General features: G+C 43.0%; 1 protein-coding gene across 1 annotated transcript in view; it reads left to right on the forward strand.

Annotated features, from left to right (window-relative positions):
- The window catches only part of PRKCH (protein kinase C eta), a 228,023-nt gene that overhangs the window by 161,173 nt on the left and 41,613 nt on the right, over positions 1-25,237 (forward strand). Inside the window, exon 10 of the mRNA XM_054449890.2 lies at positions 1,722-1,876. Coding sequence (XP_054305865.1) covers positions 1,722-1,876 — 155 coding nt within the window. The remainder of the gene's footprint in view (positions 1-1,721; positions 1,877-25,237) is intronic.

Consider the following 25,237-nt stretch of genomic DNA (forward strand, 5'->3'; position numbering starts at 1 on the left):
CTGTAATCCCGGCACTTTGGGAGGTTAAGGTGGGAGTATTGCTTGAGCTCAGGAGTTCGAGACCAGCCTGGGCAATATAGTGAGACACCATCTCTACTAAAAATCAAAGCCGGGTGTGTTGGCACACGCCTGTAGTCCCAACTACTCGAGAGGCTGAGGTAGGAGGATTGCTTGAGCCCTGGAGGTCAAGGCTGCAGTGAGCCAAGATCGTGCCACTGCACTTCAGCTTGGGTGACAGAATGAGACCCTGTCTCCCCCCAAAATAAAGATAGGTTCTGCGTATCTGCATCCTTTGGTAAAATACCGATTTCCTTGCAAAATAATCTCCAGTCCCACAAAATGATATCACGGGGTCCCAAGCCAATGGCACTCATCCTGTGGGCCTTAGCTCATGTTTCCCTTGCTCAGAGACGTCGCCTGACCCCCAGGCAGGTGGCCAGATGTCACACTTCCTCCGCTTTTCCTTCACAGGATTTACCAGAATTTGTCGATCTGCTTGTGTCACTTTTTTTTTTTTTTTTTTAATTTTTTTTGAGTAATGTGTTTCTCACACCAAACTCTGTATGGGGAGAGGCTGTGTCTGCTCTACTCTCTATTGGATCCCGGCTCCAAACTCAGCACCAGCTGATCAGGAATTTCATAAATGTCACAGGAAGGAGTAAGGAAACCCATTTATCTTAGAGGTGCTTGAAGCAAAACGTTTTACACTTAGATAAGTCTTGGATTACTTTTTAAATGAGACCTACACGTTTCTTTCATGAAGCAGTCATGATTTCCATAGCACTTTATTCACACCACTTGCATAGTATTTAGTACACTGCATAGTGACTTTTATTTTAAGAGTCCACTTTACCTGCTAGGTTGAGAGTCACTTAAGGGGGAGATGGCATCTCGCTCATTTCTACATTCCCACTCTTGACTCAGTCTTTTGAAGGACTGAGTGGTATTTCCAATGTGGATGCTACTATGAGGCTGTCATTTCACTTCTTTTTTTTTTTTTTGGCGGAAGGAGTCTTACTCCTGTCGCCCAGGTGGGAGTGCCGTGGCACAATCACAGCTCATTGCAGCCTTTACTTCCTGGGCTCAGGTGATCCTCCTGCCTAATTTTTTTTAATTTTTTTTTTGTATAGACAAGGTCTTGCTATGTTGCCCAGGCTGGTCTTGAACCCCTGGGCTCAAGGGATCCACACACATAGGCCTCCCAAATTGGTAGGATTACAGGCATGAGCCACTGCACCCGACCTCCACTTCTGTTTGGCTGACTTGTCTAAAGGGGTGTTCTTTTTCTGTGATTGTTCTCTGCCCACTTGTGAGAACTAGAGCACCTACTAGGTGTCCTTTACTTTGGGTAATTAACCCCACATGTTCCAGATTAAAGGCATTTACCTTTCGATTTACATTCTCTGTCCAGGTACATGACCTTTAAGGTACAGAGCTAGAACTCGAATCAAAGGTTTCTGATGCCTTCTGTACTTTTGATTTCATGTAGCAATTCAAGGCTGTGTGGAATTAACTACAGGAGATCCAGGTGCTGCTCTGCCCAAGGGATCTAATCCCACCAGACCCATTGTGCTGCACTCTGACCCATGGTCAGGATGTTTCCTGGAATACATCCACTTGACAGTCTCCTCTCTGTGCCACAGCCTTAGGGAATATGCTGCTGATGGAGCTCTAGGTTAATTGCTACACCACATTGGGCCCTCTCTTGTGTTTGTATCCAGGATCGTCTGTTTTTTGTGATGGAGTTTGTGAATGGGGGTGACTTGATGTTCCACATTCAGAAGTCTCGTCGTTTTGATGAAGCACGAGCTCGCTTCTATGCTGCAGAAATCATTTCGGCTCTTATGTTCCTCCATGATAAAGGAATCATCTATAGGTGAGTTTTGGTTGCTGCCCTCTCTTCTAATTCACTGCCTCTCCCCTCTCCTGGCATGATCCATTCTTCCACTTCTCATGATAATCATTTGAAACCTTTTTTGGAATTAAATTCACAGAAGTTTTGTTTTGGTTTTTGTTTTTGAGACAGGGTCTCACTCCATAGCCCGGGTTGGAGTTCAGTGGCGCAATCATGGCTCACTGCAGCTGGTCCATCTTGACCTCCCAAGTAGATAGCTGGGACTACAGGCACGCACCACTACACCTGGCTAATTTTTAATTTTTTTTGTAGAGACAGGGGTCTTGCTATGTTGCCCAGGCCTCACAAAGGTTCCAAGGATCTATTAGGATAAATTAATAACAGTAATAAACACTGCCTCCAAACTAAAATTTGCCCCACTTGGTATTCATAAAATAGGCCCGAGAGGCTCAGAAGAGACTATTTATTCATGAATTGGCTCAGCCCGGGTTTGCTAAGGACCTGTCATAGCCAAGCCCTGCAGGGTGTTAAACACACTGTTGTTGTCTTTTTTTCGTTTTAACATTTGAAGTGAATCCCTTAACCATGATTCAATTCCATTTTAAGAATCTACACCTTAACTAAAGGGTGTGGCTAACCTGCTCTAAGTTGCTGTGACAAGAATTACAGTCATGTGGAGCATGGCTCACCCGTCAGGAGCTAGGTGAGCCGCTTGTGAGCAATGTCCTGCACGATAATATCTTCTGTGTGTAGCCCCCTCCCAAATATTATTTGATTCTCCATTTTGTGACACACAATCTTTTGATCATAATATACCATACTTTGAATGGGCTCCGAATCTGCTTGATGTTGTTGAGTCTCAGAATTCAACAGATATCAAACGTAACTTTAGTCAGAGAGAAGGTTGGAGACAGAAATGTAATAGCGAATGTTAGACAATTTTTATTCTCACATTTTCCTGTTTTTTTTTTCTGCTATTAGTGTCCTCAACTAATTGCAAGTATGCTCTTTTTTCTTTTTTATTGTTTTATTTCTTTTATTTCTTTTTTTTTTTAGACAGTGTCTTGCTATGTTGGCTAGGTCGGTCTTGAACTCCTGGCCTCAAGCAGCCCTCCCACCTTGGCCTCCTAAAGTGCTAGGATTACAGGCGTGAGCCACCGCACCCAGCTCACATAAACTCTTTTTCTCTTGAGATGCAATTGTTGCTTTCCTTAGAGAAAAATTTTCATATATTAGGGGCATGAATGCCAAAATAAAGGATTTCCTGATTGAAATTTGCTATTTATTAATCTTGTTAAATGCAGTTCCTATCATCAACTCATGACAGTATTGACATCATTATTAAATTATAAGAGCTTTAAAAACAGTGAATATTCTTAAATACCATGGGAGTCAAAATAGGAAGAGAACAAGTAGTAACTCTCGTAGAGAGAATGCAGTAAGACTGGTGGGTGGTGCCGGAGAGAAGTGGGAATGCAAGCACTGCATAGCAGGTGTGGCAGGCACCACAGAGACACTTCCTCTAATTCATTCTCAGTGCAGATCCCCCAGACCTCAGCTCCATACAGTGCATTATCACAGCCTCACAGCACTGTGCAGGAGGGAAGAGGGTGCAGAACTGGGAACCAGCCTGGATAAGGGCAGTGGGAGCCACCTGTTTGAAAGCAGTCTAGGATCTCTGCTCATTCTTAGGTCACGGGGCTGCAGCAGGTTGTTTAGGCAGCTTGTTTTGAGCTTTCTTGACCAGGCTGTGGGGATTCGATCACAGCATTTTTTTCCCACTCTCCACTTTCTTCCCAGTGTATGATTTGTGGAGGTTGCTGGTATGATCTCTGATGGTGAAGGGAGTTAAGCGTCCTCCTCATGCTATCAGACTCTAGGCAGTGAATTCCATTTTTGTTCTCCTCTCCGTGGCTAATCCAGCCATCTCTACTCCGCTTGCCCCAGAGAGAGACGTTTCCACATGTAGTTTTAAAAACTACATGTAAGTAATGACTCCCCTACTTGACAGGGACTTCTGTTGCAGATCAAAATAATATTAACAAGACCTAAACTGAACACTTGGACTGGGTGTGATGACTCACACCTCTAATCCCAGCACCTCGGAAGGCTGAGTGGGGAGGATCGCTTGAGCCCGGAAGTTTGAGGCCAGCCGGGGCAACATAAGGAGATCCCTATCTCTACAAAAAAAAAAAAAAAAAAAAACATATATATTTAAAAATTAGCCGGCCGGGCGCGGTGGCTCACGCCTGTAATCCCAGCACTTTGGGAGGCCAAGGTGGGTGGATCACGAGGTCAGGAGATCGAGACCATCCTGTCTAACACGGTGAAACCCCGTCTCTACTAAAAATACAAAAAATTAGCCGGGCGAGGTGGCGGGCGCCTGTAGTCCCAGCTACTCAGGAGGCTGAGGCAGGAGAATGGCGTGAACCCCAGGGGGCGGAGCCTGCAGTGAGCTGAGATAGCACCACTGCACTCCAGCCTGGGCGACAGCGAGACTCCGTCTCAAAAAAAAAATAAATAAATAAAATAAAATTAGCCAGCCATGGTGGCATGCACCTGTGGTCCTAACTACTTGGGAGGCTGAGGTGGGAGAATTGCTTGAGCCCAGGAGGTTGAGGCTGCAGTGAGCTGTAACTGTGCCACTGTATTCCAGCCTGGGTGACAGAGCAAGACCCTGAGTGTCGATCAATCAATAAATCAATAAAACGAACACTTGTTATGGGACCAGCACTTCCCTTGCATTCGTCTGTTAATTCTTCTAACAGTATTATTATATAACAATAATAGTATCCACATCGTTCAGATGAATAATTAGGTCTTCCAAAGACTTCATCACCAGACTGCTAACTGGTAGTGAAGTCAGAAGTCAAACCATGGTTCTAACCACTGGGCTACACTGTCTTCTCAGGAGAGACTTGAGGATTTAGAGTACCACTACAGTGTCAGCTTCTTAATCCTTTTTGGTGATAGAACCACTTCAATTCCTGAAAATAAGGTAGAGTGGGCAAAAGCAATTCAGTCTTATCTCAAGCTTTCTTGAATCCTCAGAGGCTTTGAGTTGGGCCGAGCAGCAAGTTTGCTTTCCTGCATTGGATATTACTGCCCCTCAGTCTACTTGTGTCATTTGTCTCAAAATATGGTGGGTAGACACTGTAACTTGATGTGGTTTCTGGTGAAGCAGTGCCAGCCCCCATCTTGACAAATTTTATTTCAATTCATGGTGTCTGTGGTTCAATTCTGAGAATTGATTTTAATTTACTCTTGGACTTGAATCCCATGTTCGGGCTCTAACTGATATGGTTGACTTTGAAGGGAACACAGTTAATTAGGATAGATTCAAATGCTATTTTTATCCCTTGGATTTATTTCACAGGATAATTTAATTCCATTCAGTATACTGGCTGGGAACAGAGTCTTAAGGATAAGACTTTGAAAGCCAAGTCCTTGGAATTCACACACAGTAAAGGGCACATTTGGGTCACAGAGGGTGTGGATTTGATACAACAGCCCAGTGAGAAACTTGGGAGTATCAGACAGCCTCGTTTGTCATACATGTCCCACAACACCCTTTATCAGAGCTAAAATAATCCCCCAGAAGATGCCTCTGGCCTATCCAAACAGAGCTGTTGTTTGTCTGTTTGGGTTCTTTGAGGGACGGGAGAGAGAGAGGTGTTTATTTTCCAGCAGGTTACAAAGATGATACCATATGCAAGTCACTGTTAAGGAAAGCTTCAGAAGGTAGTACCTTAGGCTCCTCTGACATGAATTTCTTCTTTAGCTGCCTGTGCCTATGCAAGAGGACATGGGCCAGTTACGTTTGCACACGTTCCATCTTGTGTTCTGACCCTGATTCTCAGATGTATTCACTTGTATTTTGTGGAGGAACAGAAGCCCAGTTCCTGGGAGACTCAGCAAGGGAAGGGCCTGCCTCTCTGCCTTTGGTTGGAAGGTCTGGAACCTGCCATGGCCCAGAAACCAAGAAGAGTAGGCTGGGAAGGAGGCAGTCATCAAGTCCGTTCTCCCAAGGGGAAAAAAAGACTATTCATTCTTTTGTCCTGGGCTCCTTGGCCGATTGGAAGGCCAGACAGTGCTCATGAATAATTTACTCATGGTGTTGACTTTTTTCCGGAGTCAAGCCCTACGGAAAAGTAAGGGAAACAAAGGGGCATGCATCCCATTGACCAGACATCTTTCAGCATGTTTCATCAACTGTATTAAAGGGAAACTCAGCTGTCATTGACATTTCAACCCCAAACTCCTGAAGCCAGCCAGCACACATTTGATTTGCTGTTTTTGACAAAGTGTGGAATACTGTATCTGAAATATGTTGGGTGAGTAATAGTTTATAGAAGGGCACAGTTTAAATTTCACTTCTTCCTCACCATGTTACCCCTGGGCACACAGCACTTTCCAACACATGCTTTTCGACTCATGAGTCTGACTGCTTTGTGCCTTATGCAGTTGTTGGCATGCTGGGTGTGTGGTAATTAGTGTTTACCCTGAAAGCTCCAAATGCTTCCTGTGGTATTTCGCCATCCCATTTTGCAGATGTGGCCCACAGAGGAAGGTTTTTGCCCCACAGAGGCTGACTGCCAACCCTGACATGCCGCCTTCTACTCCCGTGATTACGTGGCACATTAACTTTTCAATTTTGAACTGCTGATTTCTCCTCAGATTGAGAGAAAAATGTCTACTTAATTTGACTCTTTTAAAAATTCAGAATTTGGGAAGAGTAGCAATCTCACTCGCAAGATTAAGCCCTGTTAAGCTAGTCTCTGAACATAGTTGGGGCATCTGTGTGAATATACCAATCACCAACATCATCTAGCTCTTGTTTCTCAAGGATCATGAGGGTGCACAGGTGCCTCGCTGACTCCAGATAACTCAGCTGGGCGTAGCCTTGCTTGGCAAGTGGCCTCCTCTGTGAGCATCACTTCCTGGTCTAAGAATTCACAAGTGATCTGTTTCCAAATGAATTTGTGTGTTGGGGCCAGGCACAGTGGCCTATGCCTGTAATCCCAGCGCTTTGTGAGGCCAACCAAGGTGGGCAGATCTGTTGAGTCTAGGGGTTCAAGACCAGCCTAGGCAACATAAGGAGAACCTGTCTCTCTAAAAAATACAAAAATTAGGTGGGCATGGTGTGGTGCACACCTGTGTAGTCCCAGCTATTCGGGAGGCTGAGATGGGAGGATCACTTGAGCCCAGGAGGTGTAGGTTGCGGTGAGCTGAAATTGCGCCACTGTACTCCAACCTGGGTGACAGAGTGAGACCCTGTCTCAAAAAAACAAAAACAAAAAAATGTTGTGTCTTGGGCCAGTGATGGATTTTACATGCCTGAGTTACTGTGCACTCTCTCTCTCTCTCTCTCTCTCTGCAGTTCTTCCCCTCTGGAAAACTGTGGCAATCTCTCTCTGATTCCCACCTCCTAGGACCTCTCTTACTCCTCAGTATTTCTTATCAGCAGACTTTGAGTCCCCAGATGTCTTTCATTTGAGCCTGGAATTTTGGGCTCTCACTGTTACCTCACCTCTATTGGAATTCAATTCTGTATTTATATTCATTCTACTCATTCTAGTGAGAAAAATCTTTTTAGATAAAGATGAAAGTAAAATTTAACAGCTCTGTTTTCCCTTTGTCATCTGCTAGCATTATTCCTTCTGCTGCAAGAAGTAGGTCTCTTCTCTGTTGATGTGCATACTGCAGAGACTACTACAAATTGTCATTTGTTGTTTGTATAGTCCTTGTTTATTCAGTACATGCCAGCCATGGGAATGCTTAGTATGTTAGTAACTTTCACATCAGACTTTGGCTGTGAGCCCTCACCTGGGACTGATACTGGCTCTTTGAGCTTTTTAGTCATGTGCTTGTCTCCTCTCTTACTTAGCTTGTCATGCCTTGCTGTGCCATGGCGGCCTCATTCAGTGACTGCTCTTCAACTCTCACCAGAAAGTGACCACCATTCCTGACTCCCGAGATCCTTCTTCAAGGATATGATGGAGATCTCAGAGCTTTCCAGCTTATTAGAGTAGCTCAGCATTTCCCTCAAATGGAGTCTTCCCTTTTCCCATAGTGAAACTCATCAGCCACTGTTCTGCACCCTTGCATGGCCTCTGGAGATCTTTTAACAAGTATTTGTTGAGCGTCACCCCTCTGCCAAGGATATGGATGTAATGATATGAGCAAAACCAAAAATACTCGCCAGTGGAGGGTATGATCCAGTGAGGGAGAGAGATGTCAATCAAATGCTTATACCAATAAAAAGTAGCAACCATGACCAGTGCTATGAAGAGGAGAAATACAATGCAGTGAATGAGAACCTAGAATAGGGTGATTCTATCCGGTTAGGGAAAGATGGAAGATTTTTATAAGGAAGTGACTCTTGGGCTGAGGTCACAGTAAAGAGGGAAGGAAGGAACATTTGAGACAGAAGAAACAGCAAACGCAGATAGATGCCCAGTAACAGGAAGGAGTGTGGCAAGGTCAGGGGTTTTTAGAGCAGGCCAGCCTGGCTGGAGTCTAGGAAGCGTATCTTACTTCACTTGGCATTTTGTTATCCTACAGTGTTCAGTCAGCTGATGACTTCAAGATTTTATTAGACACTCCTTGTAAATAATTTATTTGAAGGTTAGGTAAGGCCGGTCATGTTGCCAATCCCTGGAGGAGACATCTATTCACAGTGAGTTCTCTGTGTCCAGGTCTGTGCATTTATGCTCAACAATGGGTTTATAAAATATTAGAGCCAGAGGAGACCTCAAACGTTGCTAAGGGCCAAGTTGTCTTTTACAGATGAGGGACTTCAGGTGTGAAACGTCCAAAAATTGTTTCTCATAGTGCATATTCTCTTCGGATGACTCATCTGCTGTTTGCTTTCCGTCTCCAGGAAAACAAAAATATGGCTAGAAAATTTTGTTTCAGTCTTCAACTTACAGCTGGCATGAAGAGCAAATTAAGACATTTTGAGTCATTCAACCCTGTTTACTCCATTGCAGTGAGAAAAATCCAGTCGAGATCAGAACATATTTCCTGAGCTGCCACTTAGTGCCAGATGTTGCATTAGGAGGTGTAGATACAAGATGAGTAGATGAGATGTCTGCCCTTTGAGGCGCTTTCTGTGGGGTGAGAGAGATAGCCATTAATAAGTCATGGCAGCTGGGTTCCAAAATTGGAGTTCTCCCAGGGTATTTTGGGAGCAGAGAGAATGGCCGCTTGCCCTAAGATGGATGTTCAGGCAAACTTCCTGGAGGAGGTGATGCCTGAGCTGAGTGTGAAGAGTTAAAAGCTGAACAAAGATAAGGAGGGTGTTTAGGTAGGGGAGCAAGTTTGAGCAAAGCAGAGAAGTGTGGTGAATGTGTAGTTAAAGTGGAAAACGGCAGGAACTTTGGTAGCACTAGAGCCTGAAGTTTGAGACATGGGAAAAGGGAAGGCTAGAGGAGGCTGCAGAAATGAAGTATTAAGCACTTACTGTTCTTAAGATGTTTGAATTCTGGGTCACCTAGGACTTTGCTCCATTGCCTGTCACAGGAAACGTAAAAATGACAGTGGCTTAAGCCAGATAGAAACATAGTGCTCTCTCACATGAAAAGCCTGGAGGTAGGTAGTCCAGCCCTGCCATGGAAGCTCCGTGGAGTCATTTGCAACCCAGATTTCTGTGCTTTCTGTTCTGCTGTAGACAGGGTCACCTCCTTGTCTAAATGGTTGCTGAAGATCTAGGAATCATCTCTCTATTCCAATTCCATGTAGTAAGAAGGGCCAGAGGGCATTCCTCCTAATTGAGTCAGCTCCCTTTAAGGGGCCTCCTGGAATTCCACACAGTACTTACCAAGGAATTGGCCAGAACTTGATCATATGGTTACGTCTGGCTCCAGTGAAAGCCAAGAAATACAGTATTACAAGTGGCCATGTTCCAGCTAAAAATCAGCATTCCATTATTAAGAAGGGAAAGAATCATTATTTGATAGAAAACTTGCAGTGTCAGACACAAATTTCATGCCAGGGAGTCTGGGCTTTATGGAGCAGGTAACCTTTGAAGAATTCTCAGCAGGTCTTATGACATGAGTGGATTTATATTTTATATTTATGTGCGGGTGGGGGGCATGGCATGTGTGGACATACACATGGTAAGTAGCAGCCAGGTTACAGGGGAGAGGTTCATTTTGAGGCAGTTGCAGAGTTCCAAGTAACAAGATAATGAGGACCTGAACTAAGACAGTGATGGTAGGGCTGATGAGAAAGGCATAAGAGATAATAGCAAGTAAAGCTGATAGGACTTAGTATTTGGGTGGATTCAGGGTAAAAAAGAAACCGGAAATCATTTCCAGGTGTTTAGCTAGAAGGTTGAGTGGATGGCAGTGCCATTAGCTAGGAGAGATCATGTGCCTGGGAAGAAGTCTAGGCAAAAGAGGAAGAAGTTTTAGAAAGGCTGTATGACAGGTACCTGAGGCATACTCCAGTGGAGATGCTCCGTGGTCAGGGGGATAGGAGTCTGAAGCTCAGTAAAGAGGATGGGCTGAAATTAAATATTTGGAAGTTATCAGGACATAGCTGTTAGTTGAGACCACGAGACTGGATGAGATCACCCAATAGGAGTCTCTTAAATGGAACAGTGCGAGTCAAGGACAGAACCCTGGGGAACCAGACTCCATTAGAAATCTGCCTAAATTTGGCTCCGGGGTTATAGAAACAATTGGTATGTTCATCATTTAGAGTAAGTATCCCCAAAATGCCAGTGTATTAAAAATATAATTCCATAAAAGCGTAGAAAAAGGTCACTTACTTTAAAGTACGTGTGTGATACTGCATATATTCTCCCTACTGAAAGAATGCTGGACATGGTTTTCAGAAGCCCTGCTTACTAGACCCAGCCCTGGTCCTGGGGATGTGGGCAGGTTGCTGAATGCCCCTAGCCCTTTGGCCCATCTGTACAGTGGGAGTGCCATTGACACAGCTTCCCAGCAGGGTCCTTGTAAAACTCAAATCAGATGGAAGTGGAAATGCGAATGCTTTTTGGAACATGCCGTCTCAATATAAGAGGTTATCTTTGCATATGTGCTGTCACCTGATTTGGGTTTTCTTGGTATCCATAGGCATAGGCAGCAATTATCCTCAAGACACTGCCTGAATAACAGGTAATTCTTCATAGAAATTGGAGTTTTAGCTTGTAAAAATCAACCTTTTGAAGACCAGTCTCTATAGAAAACTCTGGTCATGCTTTTCTTTGAAACCAAATCATTTTCTCTGTATTTTCACAATATTTTGAAATTGCAAGTGATTGATATACTTACCATGTACCTACCATAAACCCTTGAGATAATTTTCTTAGGAAGTCCTAAGGCATATGTGACAGGTTGTACAACCCGAAGACTATACTCTGGCATTTTGTTTCAATTTCAACAGTTTCTAATGTTTAGGGGAAGCAGTTGACTTCATTTTGAGTTTACGCCTTCTGGTATTAAAGCAGATGTTTGATGGCTAATTTGAGAGGAGATTCAAGAACCTTTTCAGACCATTAGTGGAGTGAACATCCTGAGGGTGTAATCCCAGTAATGCAGTTTCTCAAAGGACCCAACTTTATAACAGATAGAAATGTAAGCCCTGGGACACCTTGATCATTTTTTTGTACTTCATATATTAAACCAGAATGCTGATGCTGGCATACCTCATCAGGGTTTGGCCTTTTCATCAGTGAAGGCTGTGACTATTTGGAACTAATTGATAAATGTGTTAGTGGCATTCACCAGCTAATGAAACCAGGCCACCAGTTTTGCTCTTCTTCCCACCAAATTGACCAAGCAACCAATTGCTTCATTATAGTTACAGACAATCTTGGATTTATTTGCTGAGCAAGAAAAATACAGTCATTTAATCTTTATGTATTGAATGAACACAACCATTTGTAAAAAGTAATTGAATTGTACAGTTCAACAAATGTTTATGAAAAGTCTACCCAATGCAAAGCTTTGTCAGGCTCTTAGGGAGTAAAAGAAGAATAAAGACAGGTCCTGCCCTCGAGCTTGGGGTGTTTGTTCTTTCCGTTAACAAATAATTTTTTTGTTGTTGGGCACTCACTGTGTACCAGACACTGCCGTGAGCTCTGGAAAAATACAGGAAATTAAACAGACAAAACCCCCTCCTCTCAGGGAGCTTAACTTCTAGCACAAGTAGTAGGACAAAATATAGAAAGAAGACAAAAGTAGGACAAAAGACAAAAATATATTGAGTGTTAGGGTGATTCAGTATATGGATAAAAAGCTTGGTAAGAGCAATATAAAATTCAGGAACAAAGATTTACTGTTTGACATAGAGATTTTTAAAAGCTTCTCTGATAAGGGACGTTTGAGCAGATGAACAAAGACCTAAGGATGGGAGGAGGCAGCTCCATGTGAATATCTGGGAGAAGAGCGTTCTAGGCCAAGTCCTTGGAGGGAGAGTGCTCAGTGGGGTCAAGGAGCAGCAGAGGGACCAGTGGGCTGGAGCAGATGAATTCGGGTGTCACGGGGGTCGAGGGCCCAAGCCTTTTTGTCTTCTTTCTGCAACACAGAATGCTAACCACATGTGTTGAGCATTTGTCCTGTAAGGATAGACTCCTCTGTTTAATTGTATCTTCTGTATGACAACTGTACAAGGTAAGTGGCATTATCCTTATTTTGCAGACAAAGGTCAGTGACATTATCCTATATTCGAGGCTCTGGGAAGTGAAAAGACTTGTTCAAGGTCACTCAGTATGTGGTGGAATCTACAGTTCCACTCCATGATATCCTTTTGAAACCATGCAGGTGCTGAGTTCCCTCACCCATCAGGCCTTTCCACACGTTTTCCCTCTGCTTAGAATGCTCCCCCATCTCTTTGCCAAGCTTCCAGCTACCAATCCTTGCAGTCTCAGCTTAGTCATCACCTCCTCTGAGAAGCCTTTCCTGGACTCCCCTACCCTCCAGATTCCATCTAGGTCAGGTGCCCCCTCTGTTCCCATGGCATCCGTGGAACCCTTCCCTTAGTGCTTTCCATAGGCTGTGCCCCTGTGCATGTGGGTTCTTGAGGGCAGGGACTGTGGCTGTCCAAGCCCAGCCCCTAGGCCAGTGACAGGAGTGTTAGGTGTTCTTAGGTGTTCATGGAATTGACCAAGGCCTCAAATTCTATGCTTTTTCTATTTTAAGATGACAGGTCAGGGCTGAGAATATATTATGATTGCTACCATTTATTGAGCATCTACTATGAGCCAGGCTCTATTCTGAGCTCTCTGCATTAACCCACCTACTCCTCATGACAGCGCTATGACATGACACTCAGCTTGGGAAGAGCTGCCCATTGATTGTCTTATTCTGGCCCAAACCCATGATTTTCTCATAACTCAAAGCAGTCTTTTTTTAAATAAATGAAAGCCTTCTGAAAAGTTTCTCTGATTGACTGAAAAGGATGTTTGCACATCTGTAGTAGTGATGCATTTATATCCTCATACATATTTATTTGGATCCGTCTTCGATTCTTTCCTTAGAACAGATTCCTGGAAAGGCACACAAATTAATGACTTTTAGAGCTGGCATTGTGGAGAAGAGCTGGGACTCCTGAGTAGAATGGACCTGGGTGTTTCCAGTCTTGGTTCTGCCACTTCTTTGTTGTGGGATCTTGATCAGGTTACTTTACCTCTCTAAGCCTCAGTTTCTTCAATGATAAAATGGAAGTCCTGGAAATACTCACCTGAGGGTAGTTGTTAGAATTAAATTTGTGATGTGGAGGTGCATGTAAAGCCTTTAGCCCAGGGCCTGGTATGTAGAACATGCTCAGTGATGTTCACTTTTTAAACATTCTGTCTGCTACCACTTTTGGAAAAAGCGTCAAACACATGTTCCAGTGACGGGTATTGGTGCCATTTTTCTAGTTCCCCTGATAGATCTTAAGTGCACAATTGAATAAATTTTGACATATGTATACATTGTGTAATCAATACTCCAAATACTATACGGAACATTTCTGTCATCCTAGAAAGTTTTTAGTGCCCCTTTCGGTTAGTCCCCAAACACCCCCATAGGCACCCAGTGATTCTGTGTTGATATTATAGGCTGTGGATATCCACATTGAAACTATTGAGTGTCTTGAAAGTAGAATTGCTTCTCAGGAGTGTCCTTTTCAGTATAAGAGGATGGGCTCTTTAAACTGACTACATGAGTTATGATCAGAAGAGACTACCCAAAGACTTCATCCCATCAGTCAGTTTTACTCTCTGTAGAGAAAAATAATTACAGGAGGGTAAACACCAGCACATCAACAGTGGTTGTCTGAGGTAATATAGGTGATTTTTATTTTCTTTTTGATGGTTTTCAAATGTTCTGTATTGAACAAATGTTGTCTTTTTATCATTAAAAAAAAATGCCATCCTATTTATTTATTTATTTAGAGATGGAGTCTCACTCTGTCACCCAGGCTGGAGTGCAGTGGCCTGATCTCAGCTCACTGCAACCTCCCCTCCCGGGCTCAGATCTCAGCTCACTGCAACCTCCCTTCCCGGGCTCAGGCAATTCTCCTGCCTCAGCCTCCCAAGTGCCTGGGATTGCAGGCATGTGCCACCACACTTGGCCGATTTTTGTATTTTTAGTAGAGACGGGGTTTCACTATGTTGGCCAGGCTAGTCTCAAATTCCTGACCTCAAGTGATCCCCTACCTGGGCTTCACAAAGTGCTGGGGTTACAGGCATGAGCCACCGCACCTGGGCAGAAATGCTATTTTAGAAGTGATCTCATGTGATACTATGTTTTTCAACATGATGTCAGAAATTGGTAACCTGCTATTTTGTCAGTTAAGTTCTGTCAAGCCCCAACCTCACGCTGTGACCGCTCCTGGTCTGTGAAACCCAGTTCTACAGAAGTCACAAAGCCATTGTCTTAGTCTGCTCAGTACTGCTTAGTCTGCTGCCATAATAAATACCACAGACTGGATTCCTTGAACAGAAATGTATTTCTCACAGCTCTGAAGACTGGGAATTCCAAGATCTGGGTGCTGGCCAGTTTGGTTCCTCATGAGGGCTCTCTTCCTGGCTTTAAGGTGGCTGCCATCTTGCTGTGTTCTTATGTAGTGAGGGGATGGAGAGAGCACAAGCTTTCTGGTGTTTCTTCTTATAAGGTCACAAATTCCATCATGAGACCTCACCTTTGTGGCGTCATCTAGCCCCAATTATCTCCCAAAGGCCCTACCTCCAAATACTATCACATTAGAGCTTAGGGCTTCAACATGTGAATTCTGGCAGGACATAAAACATTCAGTCCATTACAGTCATTCATTCATACACGTGTTCAGGGTTTTCAGTTACATTAAGCAACGTGTTTTGCAGCTACTTGGTTTGATAGTGCAAAATCTAACCGGAAATGATTTCAGCCCTAAGGAAAACAGCTCCTGCTACAGTGAAACACACAGTAGACGGGCATGAGAGGACAACCAAGGATTAGACCAAGGCATTGTCATGCGTTTGGCTCATTAAGCCATGCATGTTACTCTTGGAGCTCTATTTTGAGGTGTGTTGAGACCAAATCCTTCTCCTAGATCCCAGTACTTAAGCCTGGCAGAAAAAAAAGCTGAGTGCGCTGTGGTTTTAGAGTGCACCTTTTGATAAATAGTTTGCAGCATGTCCCTGAAAGGGGAATTTTTTCCTTTGTCTTGCAAATGTCAGATTGTACTTTTCTGTAAACTTTCTAAGTAGAAATGTGAAGTGGTACAAGTGCTCTGTTGCTTTTTGGTGAAAATGCTCTCACATGATGAATTTCTCAGTTCAGTTGCAAAGAGAAGTTAGTGAAACCTGACAGGCAGACTACCCTACACCCTGGAGAACAGTGTCCTGGGGGTGTCTGGTTTGCTAGGTATGTGGCTGGTGCAGCAATGGGAAGGTGGCGCTTTGACTGCCTGGCCTCTCACATCTCGCTCCTCGCTTTTCACTGCTCCTCTGACCTCCAGAGTAGCCATGTAAGCCTGTGCTTTCATGTACAGAATTGCTGCTCTACCCTGTTTTTGGCATTTGCGTCAAAATGTACTGTGTTCCGCTGACAAAATTCTAGAATCTCAAAGCTGGAATGGAGTTCAAAGTTATATACCCTTCTTTCAAAGCATGAATATCTAACATCTGCCGAGCAGTCATTTTTTTCTGTACTTAAACACCTATGAGCAAAGAGGAACTTACTTCCTCCACTTTCAGGGATGTATGGCTTTTGGAAATTTCGCCTTTCTGTTGACTCAAACAGTGTTTCCCAGTAGCTTCAGTTCACTGGTTCTGGACCACCTGTAAGGGGTAGACTTAAAAAAAAAATACAGCTCTCTTACAAGAAAGCTGTAGAGATATGTGAAGGCAGTCTGGGTCTCCCAATTTAGTTTACCTGTTAACGAAGGAAATACTATTGGCCTGATAGTTGCTCGTTCTGGCTGTTTCTTCAGGATTACTGATTTCTCAGTAATCCATAAACCATCCATGTTATTAGGCATTCTAGATACTTGGATCAATATCCAGTTGACTTGTCACATTCTTCTCTTATGAAATCAGAACTATCTGAACTAGCAGTTGGCTAACTGAACTGAGTTATGTTATTATAGCTCATGTTACTTCTCTTGGGTAAGACTTGGTCTTTTTTTTTGAGACAGGGTCTCCCTCTGTTGCCCAGGCTTGAGTGCAGCGGTGCAATCACAGCTCACTGCAGCCTGGACCTCCTGGACTCAAACCATCCTCCCACCTCAGCCTCCCAAGTATCTGGGACTACAAGTGTGTACCAGCACACCCAGCTAATTTGTAATATTTTTAGAGATGGGGTCTCCCTATGTTGCCCAGGCTGGTCTCGAACTCCTGGGCTCAAGCAACCTCCCCCTGTGGCCTCCTAAAGTGCTGGGATTACAGCGTGAACCACCATGCCCATCCTTGGTCTTTAACTGGATATTGTTGATGCTGACTATAGAGTAGCAAGCATGGTGGAAAGTTAATCGGTATGGTGATCTCAAAAAAGGATATTTAAATTTTCCTGTTGTAAGGATCTCAGGAATTTAATCCCTGCATCCATTTGAGAGTATAGCTTCAGCTTGTATGTGCACATGAAAATAGAGAAGGTAGTCATAAATCCCAGCACTAAGGATCTCTGTGCACAACCCACTCTACAAAGGTGGATATTTTCCTCTCAAATCAATCTGTGACTTGCTCAAGGGTGAATTACCAAAGATGAAACACGGGCTGAGCACAGGGGTAGGGATGGGGGAGACAAGAAAATCACCTTTGGGTATGTCAAAGTAGAGGTACCTATGGAACTCCTTCAAATGGTCCATCTCAAAGTTGGAAATACCAGGCTAATGTTTAAAACTGTGGCCACAGACTCAGGTTGATTGCATGGAACAACATGAAAATGAGACAGTATTGGCTTACAGTTAAGAACAAGGCTTTGAAGTCAAACTTAGATTTAAAACTTACCCCCACAATGTACTGTAATTCTGTGATATTGTACAAACTCTTTAATTCTCTAAGTCTCAGTTTCTTAATCTACATGAGGATAACAGTACTATCCATTCCATGGGGTTACTGTGAAAATTAATTCATGTGGCTTGCTTATTCCAGTGTCTGACATCAGCAAATCCTCCATTTACATTATCAGTTGTTAAGAAGAAAAGTGATCCAGGGAAGGAAATTAAGCAATGAATTTACTTGAAAGACAGACACCATAAGGAAATTGTTGAGTAAATTATAGTTATACCCATACTGTGGAATATTATGCAACAATTAAAAGAAAGAATACATTAGATCTACATATATCGACCTGGATGGTTTGTCTCTGACAGACAAATAAATGAGAAAAAGAAAGAGAGGTGTGTGCTTATTTTAATCCCATTAAAAAAAAAAAAGCAGTAGCGAAAGCTACACCAAGAGTCTCATACATTTCCTCATTTGTCATGGCTACATAAGGGCTTGCATCTTGAGCTCTTTTTGTTCGTTTCATTTGTTATCCCTCAATTTCTGGCACAGGGCATGGCAATATTTCTTTTTTCTTGTCTTCATTTCTGTTTTATTTCTAGCAACTGAGCCAACATTTGTCTGCAGGAATTCATGGTGGGGAGATAAGTGATAAGAAGATGGGTGGAAACACAGTATCGTTTATTGACTATAGAGCAATGTCACTTTAATTTAATTTTAAAATGTAAATTAATGCATATACATAAAAAAGACATTTTTAGCTATTCTAAAATGATTACAGTGAATGCTAAATCCTCTTCATGCCCTTGTCCCCAGCCTCTCAATTCCTCTTCCTCAAGATATGTCCTTATATGTCCTTCCAGAAATGGTCTATGCATATGCAAGCTCTGCATTTGAATGTCTCCTGTTGAAAAACAAATGGTGGTATATTATCTACCTGAAGAACAGAGATTTTTTCCTAAGTCTTTAGAGAGATGAAATCTAAATCCTTAAAAAAAGGTAGTAGACAGGCAATCTTTTCTTTTTTTTTTTTTTTTTTTTTTTTGAGATGAAGTCTCACTCTCACTCAGGCTGGAGTGCAATGGCATGGTCTTCACTCACTGCAACCTCCGCCTCCTGGGTTCAAGTGATTCTCCTACCTCAGCCTCCTGAGTAGCTGGGACTATAGCACATGCCACCACACCCAGCTAATTTTTGTATTTTTAGTAGAGACGGGTGTCACTATGTTGGCCAGGCTAGTCTCAAACTCCTGACCTTGTGATCCACACGCCTCAGCCTCCCAAAGTGCTGGGATTATAGACGTGAGCCACCATGCCCAGCCAATCTTTTCTTTTATCAGAAGGGTCTGTGGGTGACAATTCAAGTCCTGGGAGTAATTCTGCTATCTCTTGTTGGAGAAACTGCTAGTTTTTTCAGATCAGGCAACAGGCTTATAAACGTTTATTGCAGTTACAAGCTACAAAGAAAGATTTCTTTCCAGCACTACTGCTCCAGGTAGAGCAGTTGCACCAGTCATTATTTATAACTGGATTAAAGAGTAGCAGCACATACTTCTACCATGGTTATAGAGTGCCTTCCGTTGTACAGAGTGGACTGCTTATTCACCAGGGAGTTCTCAAACACCTTTCTCTATAGGCGCTATCCCAAATACTGTCAAGAGAGAAAAAATTAAAAATGAGCTCCTGCCCTCTAAGAACAGATGGGAGCAGCCCCAAATCTTGCAAATGAAGCAAGAGGGGGTATTCAGTCTTTAATCCAAGCAGCTAGAAGCTTGCCTTTCCCAAGTTCGCCCAGTGAGGATTTTAACACTCCTTTGACAAAGAAATGGGGCCGAGCAGCAGAGGAAGGCAGGTGACACTGAGTCATGGAATTCACCCTTTCGAGCCCTTCCTGGGGGATCTGTGGCTCTTGGGTTTATTCTTGAAGGAAAGGAATGAATGCAGGAGAGGAAGGGAAGCAGGCTTTTTTTTTTTTTTTTGACTCCTACACAGAAGATGGAATTGAGAAAAATACACTGTGGCAGTGAAATCAACTTACAAAACTGAGGAGGAAAATTTTGACAAAAGCAAACCCAAAATCTGATTACTGTGGGGCTGTCCATTTTATTGCTGCACCAAGGAGCAGGGTAGATACTATTTTGGCCTAAAGAACACTGAAATTTTGTTTTCTCATTTGCAAACACACAGGTTCAAACCCGTCAGAGGCCGTAACTGAGTTTCCTTGTGACTGATTTGTATGTGTGTTAGTGGTTTGTTTGTTTTTTTTTTCCTGTAAGAATCTGGTTGAGTAATTCAGAAGGTTAAAAAACAACAAAACAGAAATAAGTGAGAAAAGTTAACTGAGGTCTGCCACATATGCCGGGAAGGTGCCCACAGACTGGCAGAATCTGTGCAGTCTTTGTCTGTTTCTGCCTATGCAAATACTAAGCCATGCTCAACAGAGCTTGAGCGTTGTATCTGTTCAACTGCCATTTAAGAAATAGGACTCTGTTCTCAACAGCTTATTCCTTGGGGTTTCAGAATGTAAAATATGAAGTGTGTATAATCACAGGCCAGGTTCCCAGCATTTCTCGGCATTTCAGCTTTGGCAGCAGGAATGGGAAAAACTGAAGTTTTTATGGCCAGGAAGGCTGAGTGTAATCTTTGTTCTGTGGCACTAGGAAAGGAAGTGAATCTGTTACAAAGCGCTTTACCTCTGAAGCATGTCTCAGGGGCAGCTGTGCTTTGTGCCATATATTCTGTTTTCATAAAAAGAAAGAGGTAGAGTCGAGGGCTTACCATGCAGAGTATTTTCACAATATCTCACTTGATATATCATCCAGGGAAAGTGACCTGTGTAATACTTTGTGTTTTAAGATTTAACTCTAGAATCAAAAACTTACCACAGAAGCTCAAGATACTTTACTTTGCAAGAATTAATTCTCAAGATAAAAACTCATCAGAGTTCAAGATAAGAAGAGTTCAATTAACAACACATTTTAAATGGAAGAATTATTTAAAAAATTGTTTTAACTTTGAATGAGCTTAGATTAACTTACCTGGTGCAGAGGTAGGTCAGACCTCATGTCATCATTTGCCCAGAAAAGTCCCAGTTTGCTCCCATAATCCCCCTTCATGACCCATTTTACTCTCAGAGGCCCATTTTGTTTATTGGGTTTTTTTTTTTTTTCTTGAGACAGTCTCACTCTGTTGCCCAGACTGGAGTGCAGTGGTGCGATCTCGGCTCACTGCAACCTCCACCTCCTGGGTTCAAGCCATTTTCCTGCCTCAGCCTCCCAAGTAGCTGAGATTACAGGTGCTCACCACCACCCCCGGCTAATTTTTGTTATTTTTAGTGGAGATGGGGTCTCACTATATTGGCCAGGCTGGTCTTGAACTCCTGAATTTAAGTCATCTACTCACCTCGGCCTCCCAAAGTGCTGGGATTACAGGCATGAGCCACCGCACCTGGCCGTCTGAGGCCCATTTTGGACGGTACACTGCATGGTCATCCTACAAAAAGGTGTCTGCATTTCTACTTTTTTTTCTTTAAGATGGTAGAACCAAACAAAAAAGGGTGTTTTTACAAATTGAGAGGGGTCCCTCTGTAGGAGGGGAATTTCTCCAGCTTTTCCTTTGATGGAGTATTCTCCTCTAGTTCAGAAATTGGAAATTTAATAACTAAAGCATTAGAACAGTTTTTTTTTTTTAACATCAGTCACTACCTTAGTTTCAAAGACACATTGGGGGAAATTGCCTTTCCCTTATGCCTCTTGTTTTATGTCCTTTATATGAGATGTTAACATATTTACATGAGGTATAAATTTATAACTTTATGGGTTTGCGTTCATTTATTAATCCATCCATCCATTCATTTACTCATTCAACACATGTTCATTGAGACCTATTTTTTGCCTGGGGATATAACAGTGACCACAATAGGCCTGCTCCCTGCCCACAGGAAGCAGGCATTCTAGCGTAAGCACACAAACAAGTAAAAGTAATTACCAATTGTGAAAGTTACATGGAAGGAAATAAGTGAGCTTTTATTTGTGGTTTTATTTCATAGAGTTGAAGGAAGTGAAGAGACAGATACCTCTCTGCCCACTTCTTTCATTGTTGAATGTCTAAAGTATTTCTTACTCCATTTGGACTACTATGACAGAACACTATCGATTGGGTGGCTTGTAAACAACAGAAAATTATTTCTCACTGCTCTAGAGGCTGGAAAGCGCAAGGTCAAGGTACCAGCAGATTGGTGTCAGGTGAGGGCCTGCTTCTTGGTTCATGGATAGCTACCTTCTCACTGTGTCTTCACATGGTGGAAGCAGTGAGAGAGCTCTCTAGGATTTTTCTTTTCTTTTTTTTTTTTTTTGAGATGGAGTCTTGCTCTGTCACCCAGGCTGGCTGGAGTGCAATGGCATGGGCTCGGCTCACTGCAACCTCCACCTACCGGGTTCAAGCAATTCTCCTGCCTCAGCCTCCTGAGTAGCTGGGATTACAGGCATGTGCCACCATGCCAGGCTAATTTTTGTATTTTTAGTAGAGATGGGGTTTCTGCATGTTGGTCAGGCTAATCTCAAACTCCCGACCTCAGGTGATCCACCCGCCTTGGCCTCCCAAAGTGCTGGGATTACAAGCGTGAGCCGCCACGCCCAGCTGGATTTCTTTTCTAAGGGCACTAATCCCATTCACAAGGGCTTTACCTTCATGACCTAGCCACCTCCCAAAGGACCCACTTCCAAATACAGTCACATTGAAGGTTAAGTTTCAACATGCCAATTTTGGGGATACATAAACATTCAGTCTGTAGCAGTATTTTATCTGGGGTTTCAAACTCAAATACCTTCAGAGTAGAGGCCAATGGGGACACTCCTGTCTCACGGTTCTAACCAGAGGGGACTTGCATATCCATTCACCTAAAGCTCAGTTAAGAAAGGTGAGGAGCCCCGAGCCAGACCCACAGGAAGTGTCCCCAGGTTGCATTTGGCTCTGGTCGCATATTCACTTTTTCCAGAGTCCTCAGGTATACTTTAGTTCCACATCAATGCCTACCAGGCCTGGTTCAGTCTTACATTTCAATAGGTCCCCTTGTGGGTCTCGGAGAAAAAGAGAGCAGCATTAGAGTTTTACTACCACAGTGAGTTTTTCCACTTCACTTTGGAAACATTGAGCTATTCCTACGCAGTTTGGATGAAGAAATACTGTGCTCAGTGCAATCTACTGGAAAATCTGAGTGCTTGGAAAAATGTCAGGAATACTCTCTTTTGTCATGGAATTTCTCCATATTGCAGCGGTACTTCAGTGTGAGTCAGCAGGAGGAACTTCGGTGCACCAAGCAGGCCTCACATCAGTGGAGTTGTGCGTCCCAGCTCTGATTGAAGTCAGGGGGGTGGGTAAGTGAAGTCCCGGCCAGTCCAGGGATGGGGGCTATTTCTAGTCCTGAACCAAATGTGAACCCCCCTGGACTCTCGCATGAGTTTCTCTGGAAAGCTCGTCTTCTCTTCTTCTTTACCCAACCCCTCCCCCTACCACTCTTCCAGAAAGTTTCTCTTCAGAATTCCATGAAGGGTGGAAGCAGCCCTGAACTAACTGCCCTGGGGCTCTTTATTCTCAGGCTACCAAGAAAAGAAAAAAACGCTAAGAAGCAGGGACCTGGCTGCCTGATCTTCCCTATGGTCACTGGCTCTTCTTGAACAGGCATGTAATGAAATAGTGTGGAACAGTAAGAAAGCTCCTACAGGCAGGGGCCATCCATGAAGCCTCTTCTAAGGCAATGGGGTCTTCAAATGGAATGACCACAGACTGTTTTCTTTGAAGGTGAATGCACATGTCTAAGCCCTAAATTTCCCTGCTAAAATCATCTTCCCTTGGACACCAAAAGCACGCCGACAAAAGCAAAAATAAGTGAGAGGGAGTACCTCAAACTAAAAAGCTGCTACATAGGACTGGAAGCACTTGACAAAATGAAAACGCAACCTATGGAAAGGGAGAAAATAGTTGCAGATCTGATAAGGGGTTAGTATCCAAAGCATATAAGCAACTTATACAACCAATAGCAAAAACTAATAATAATAACCTGATTAAAATGGACAAAGGACCTGAATAGACATTTCTCCAAAGAAGATACGCACATGGCCAGTAGGTTTATGAAAAGTTGCTCAACATCACTAACCATCTGGGAAATGCAAATGAAAACCACAATGAAATATCACCTCATACGTGTTAGGATGGTTATCAAAAAACCAGAGGACAAGTGTTGGCAAGGGTGTGGAGAAAAGGGAACCCTATGCACTATTGGTGGAAATGTAAATTGGTGCAGCCACTAAGCAAAACAATATGTAGGTTCCTCAAAAAGATTACAAATAGAACTATCATATGACCCAGCAATCCCATTCCTGGATCTATAACCAAAGGAATTGGAATCTGGATCTCAGAGATGTCTGCACTCTCATGATCATTGCAGCGTTGTTCACGATAGTCAAAATATGGAAACAATGTAAATGTCCTTCTGCAGACAAATAGATAAAGAAAATTTGCTATGGAATATTATTCAGCCTTAAAAAAGAAGGAAATCCTATTATTCCAGACAGTGTGGGTGGGCCTGGAGGAGATTATGCCAAATGAAATAAGGCAGACCCAGAAAGACAGATACTGCATGATCTCACTCGTATATGGAATCTAAAATAGTCAAATTCATAGAAGCAGGGAGTAGAATGGTGGTTGCCAAGGGTGGTTGGGGGACAGAGAAATGGGAAGATGTTGATCAAAGGGTACAAAATTTCAGTTATGCAAGATAAATAAGCTCTGGAAATCCTACTGTACAACATAAGACCTATGATTAACAATGCTGTACTGTATACTTAAAATTTTGCTAAGAGAGTACATCTTAAGTGCTCTTATCACCAAGAAAAAACACAAAGGAGGCAGGAGGAAACCTTTGAAGATGATGTATAGGTTTATTGCACTGACAGTGTGATGATTTTACAGGTATACACCTCTCCAAACGCATCAAGTTGCATACATTAAATACAGCTTTTTGTATGTCAGTTATTCCTTAATAAAGCAGTTATTTTTAAAAATCCTCTTCCCTTTGGTCCTCCAACCTTTAACATGGCAATCGACACGGCAATTGACATGATAAAAGCTACTGTATTTCCTTGATTTAAAAAAACCACAGCTCACAAAATGCCCATGATTGCTGATTTGATTAAAACAACTGTACTAGCAGCTGGCAAGTGTTTTTTTGGCCGTCCGTTTTAAGGAACATTCCTGTTTCAGAAGCATCAAAGGGGAGGGAGCAGCACAGATCATAGAATCAAAGTGATGCAGAGATTAGAGTTGTGTTCCCCTCTAGGTAGTGACAGAGGAATTGTTTCCTCTCTAGGCACAGTGATAGAGGGTGGCTTTGTTAACAGTATTATTAAGGCCATCTTACTGACAGCGAAAGGGAAACAAGACAGAGCCTTGATAGTTGGGTAAAATGATCAGTTAAATTTGAAAGCGCTTCCTTTTGTATGTTCTGGTCAGTCTTCTGCAGGAGGAGGATGTATAAAGTCCATTGTGTCAGAAAAGCAGTCAGTCTACCCCTCCCCAGTTTCCATCTGGGTATCTTTATGCTCCTGGTCATTTCTTTCCCAGAAATTGGATCTGGTCTCAGATAAGAGGAGTGGGTTTGGATGTCCCAATATCACATACGGTAAAGATGAAAAACGTGGGTAAGATGGTTGAGTTTATCTTGTATATGAGGCCATGTGTTGTAAATGGTCTTTTTTATTGCTAACTTTCTTGACTCTCTAGATGTATCTTGAAGAGTGAAGCGTGAGGACACTGTTTTGCTCAGTCAGAACCTACAGTCAAGTTTTTTTCTGTTATTTTCTCAAGACAGTGCTACCAATTAGATTTGTATGCATCCCATTTGTCCTCACTTGATTCACATCCATGTTCTCACCTTCTCCAAGGTGACCATTATTCTGATTA

The sequence above is a fragment of the Pongo pygmaeus genome, chromosome 15, assembly GCF_028885625.2.
Source record: "Pongo pygmaeus isolate AG05252 chromosome 15, NHGRI_mPonPyg2-v2.0_pri, whole genome shotgun sequence".
Lineage (NCBI taxonomy): Eukaryota > Metazoa > Chordata > Mammalia > Primates > Hominidae > Pongo > Pongo pygmaeus.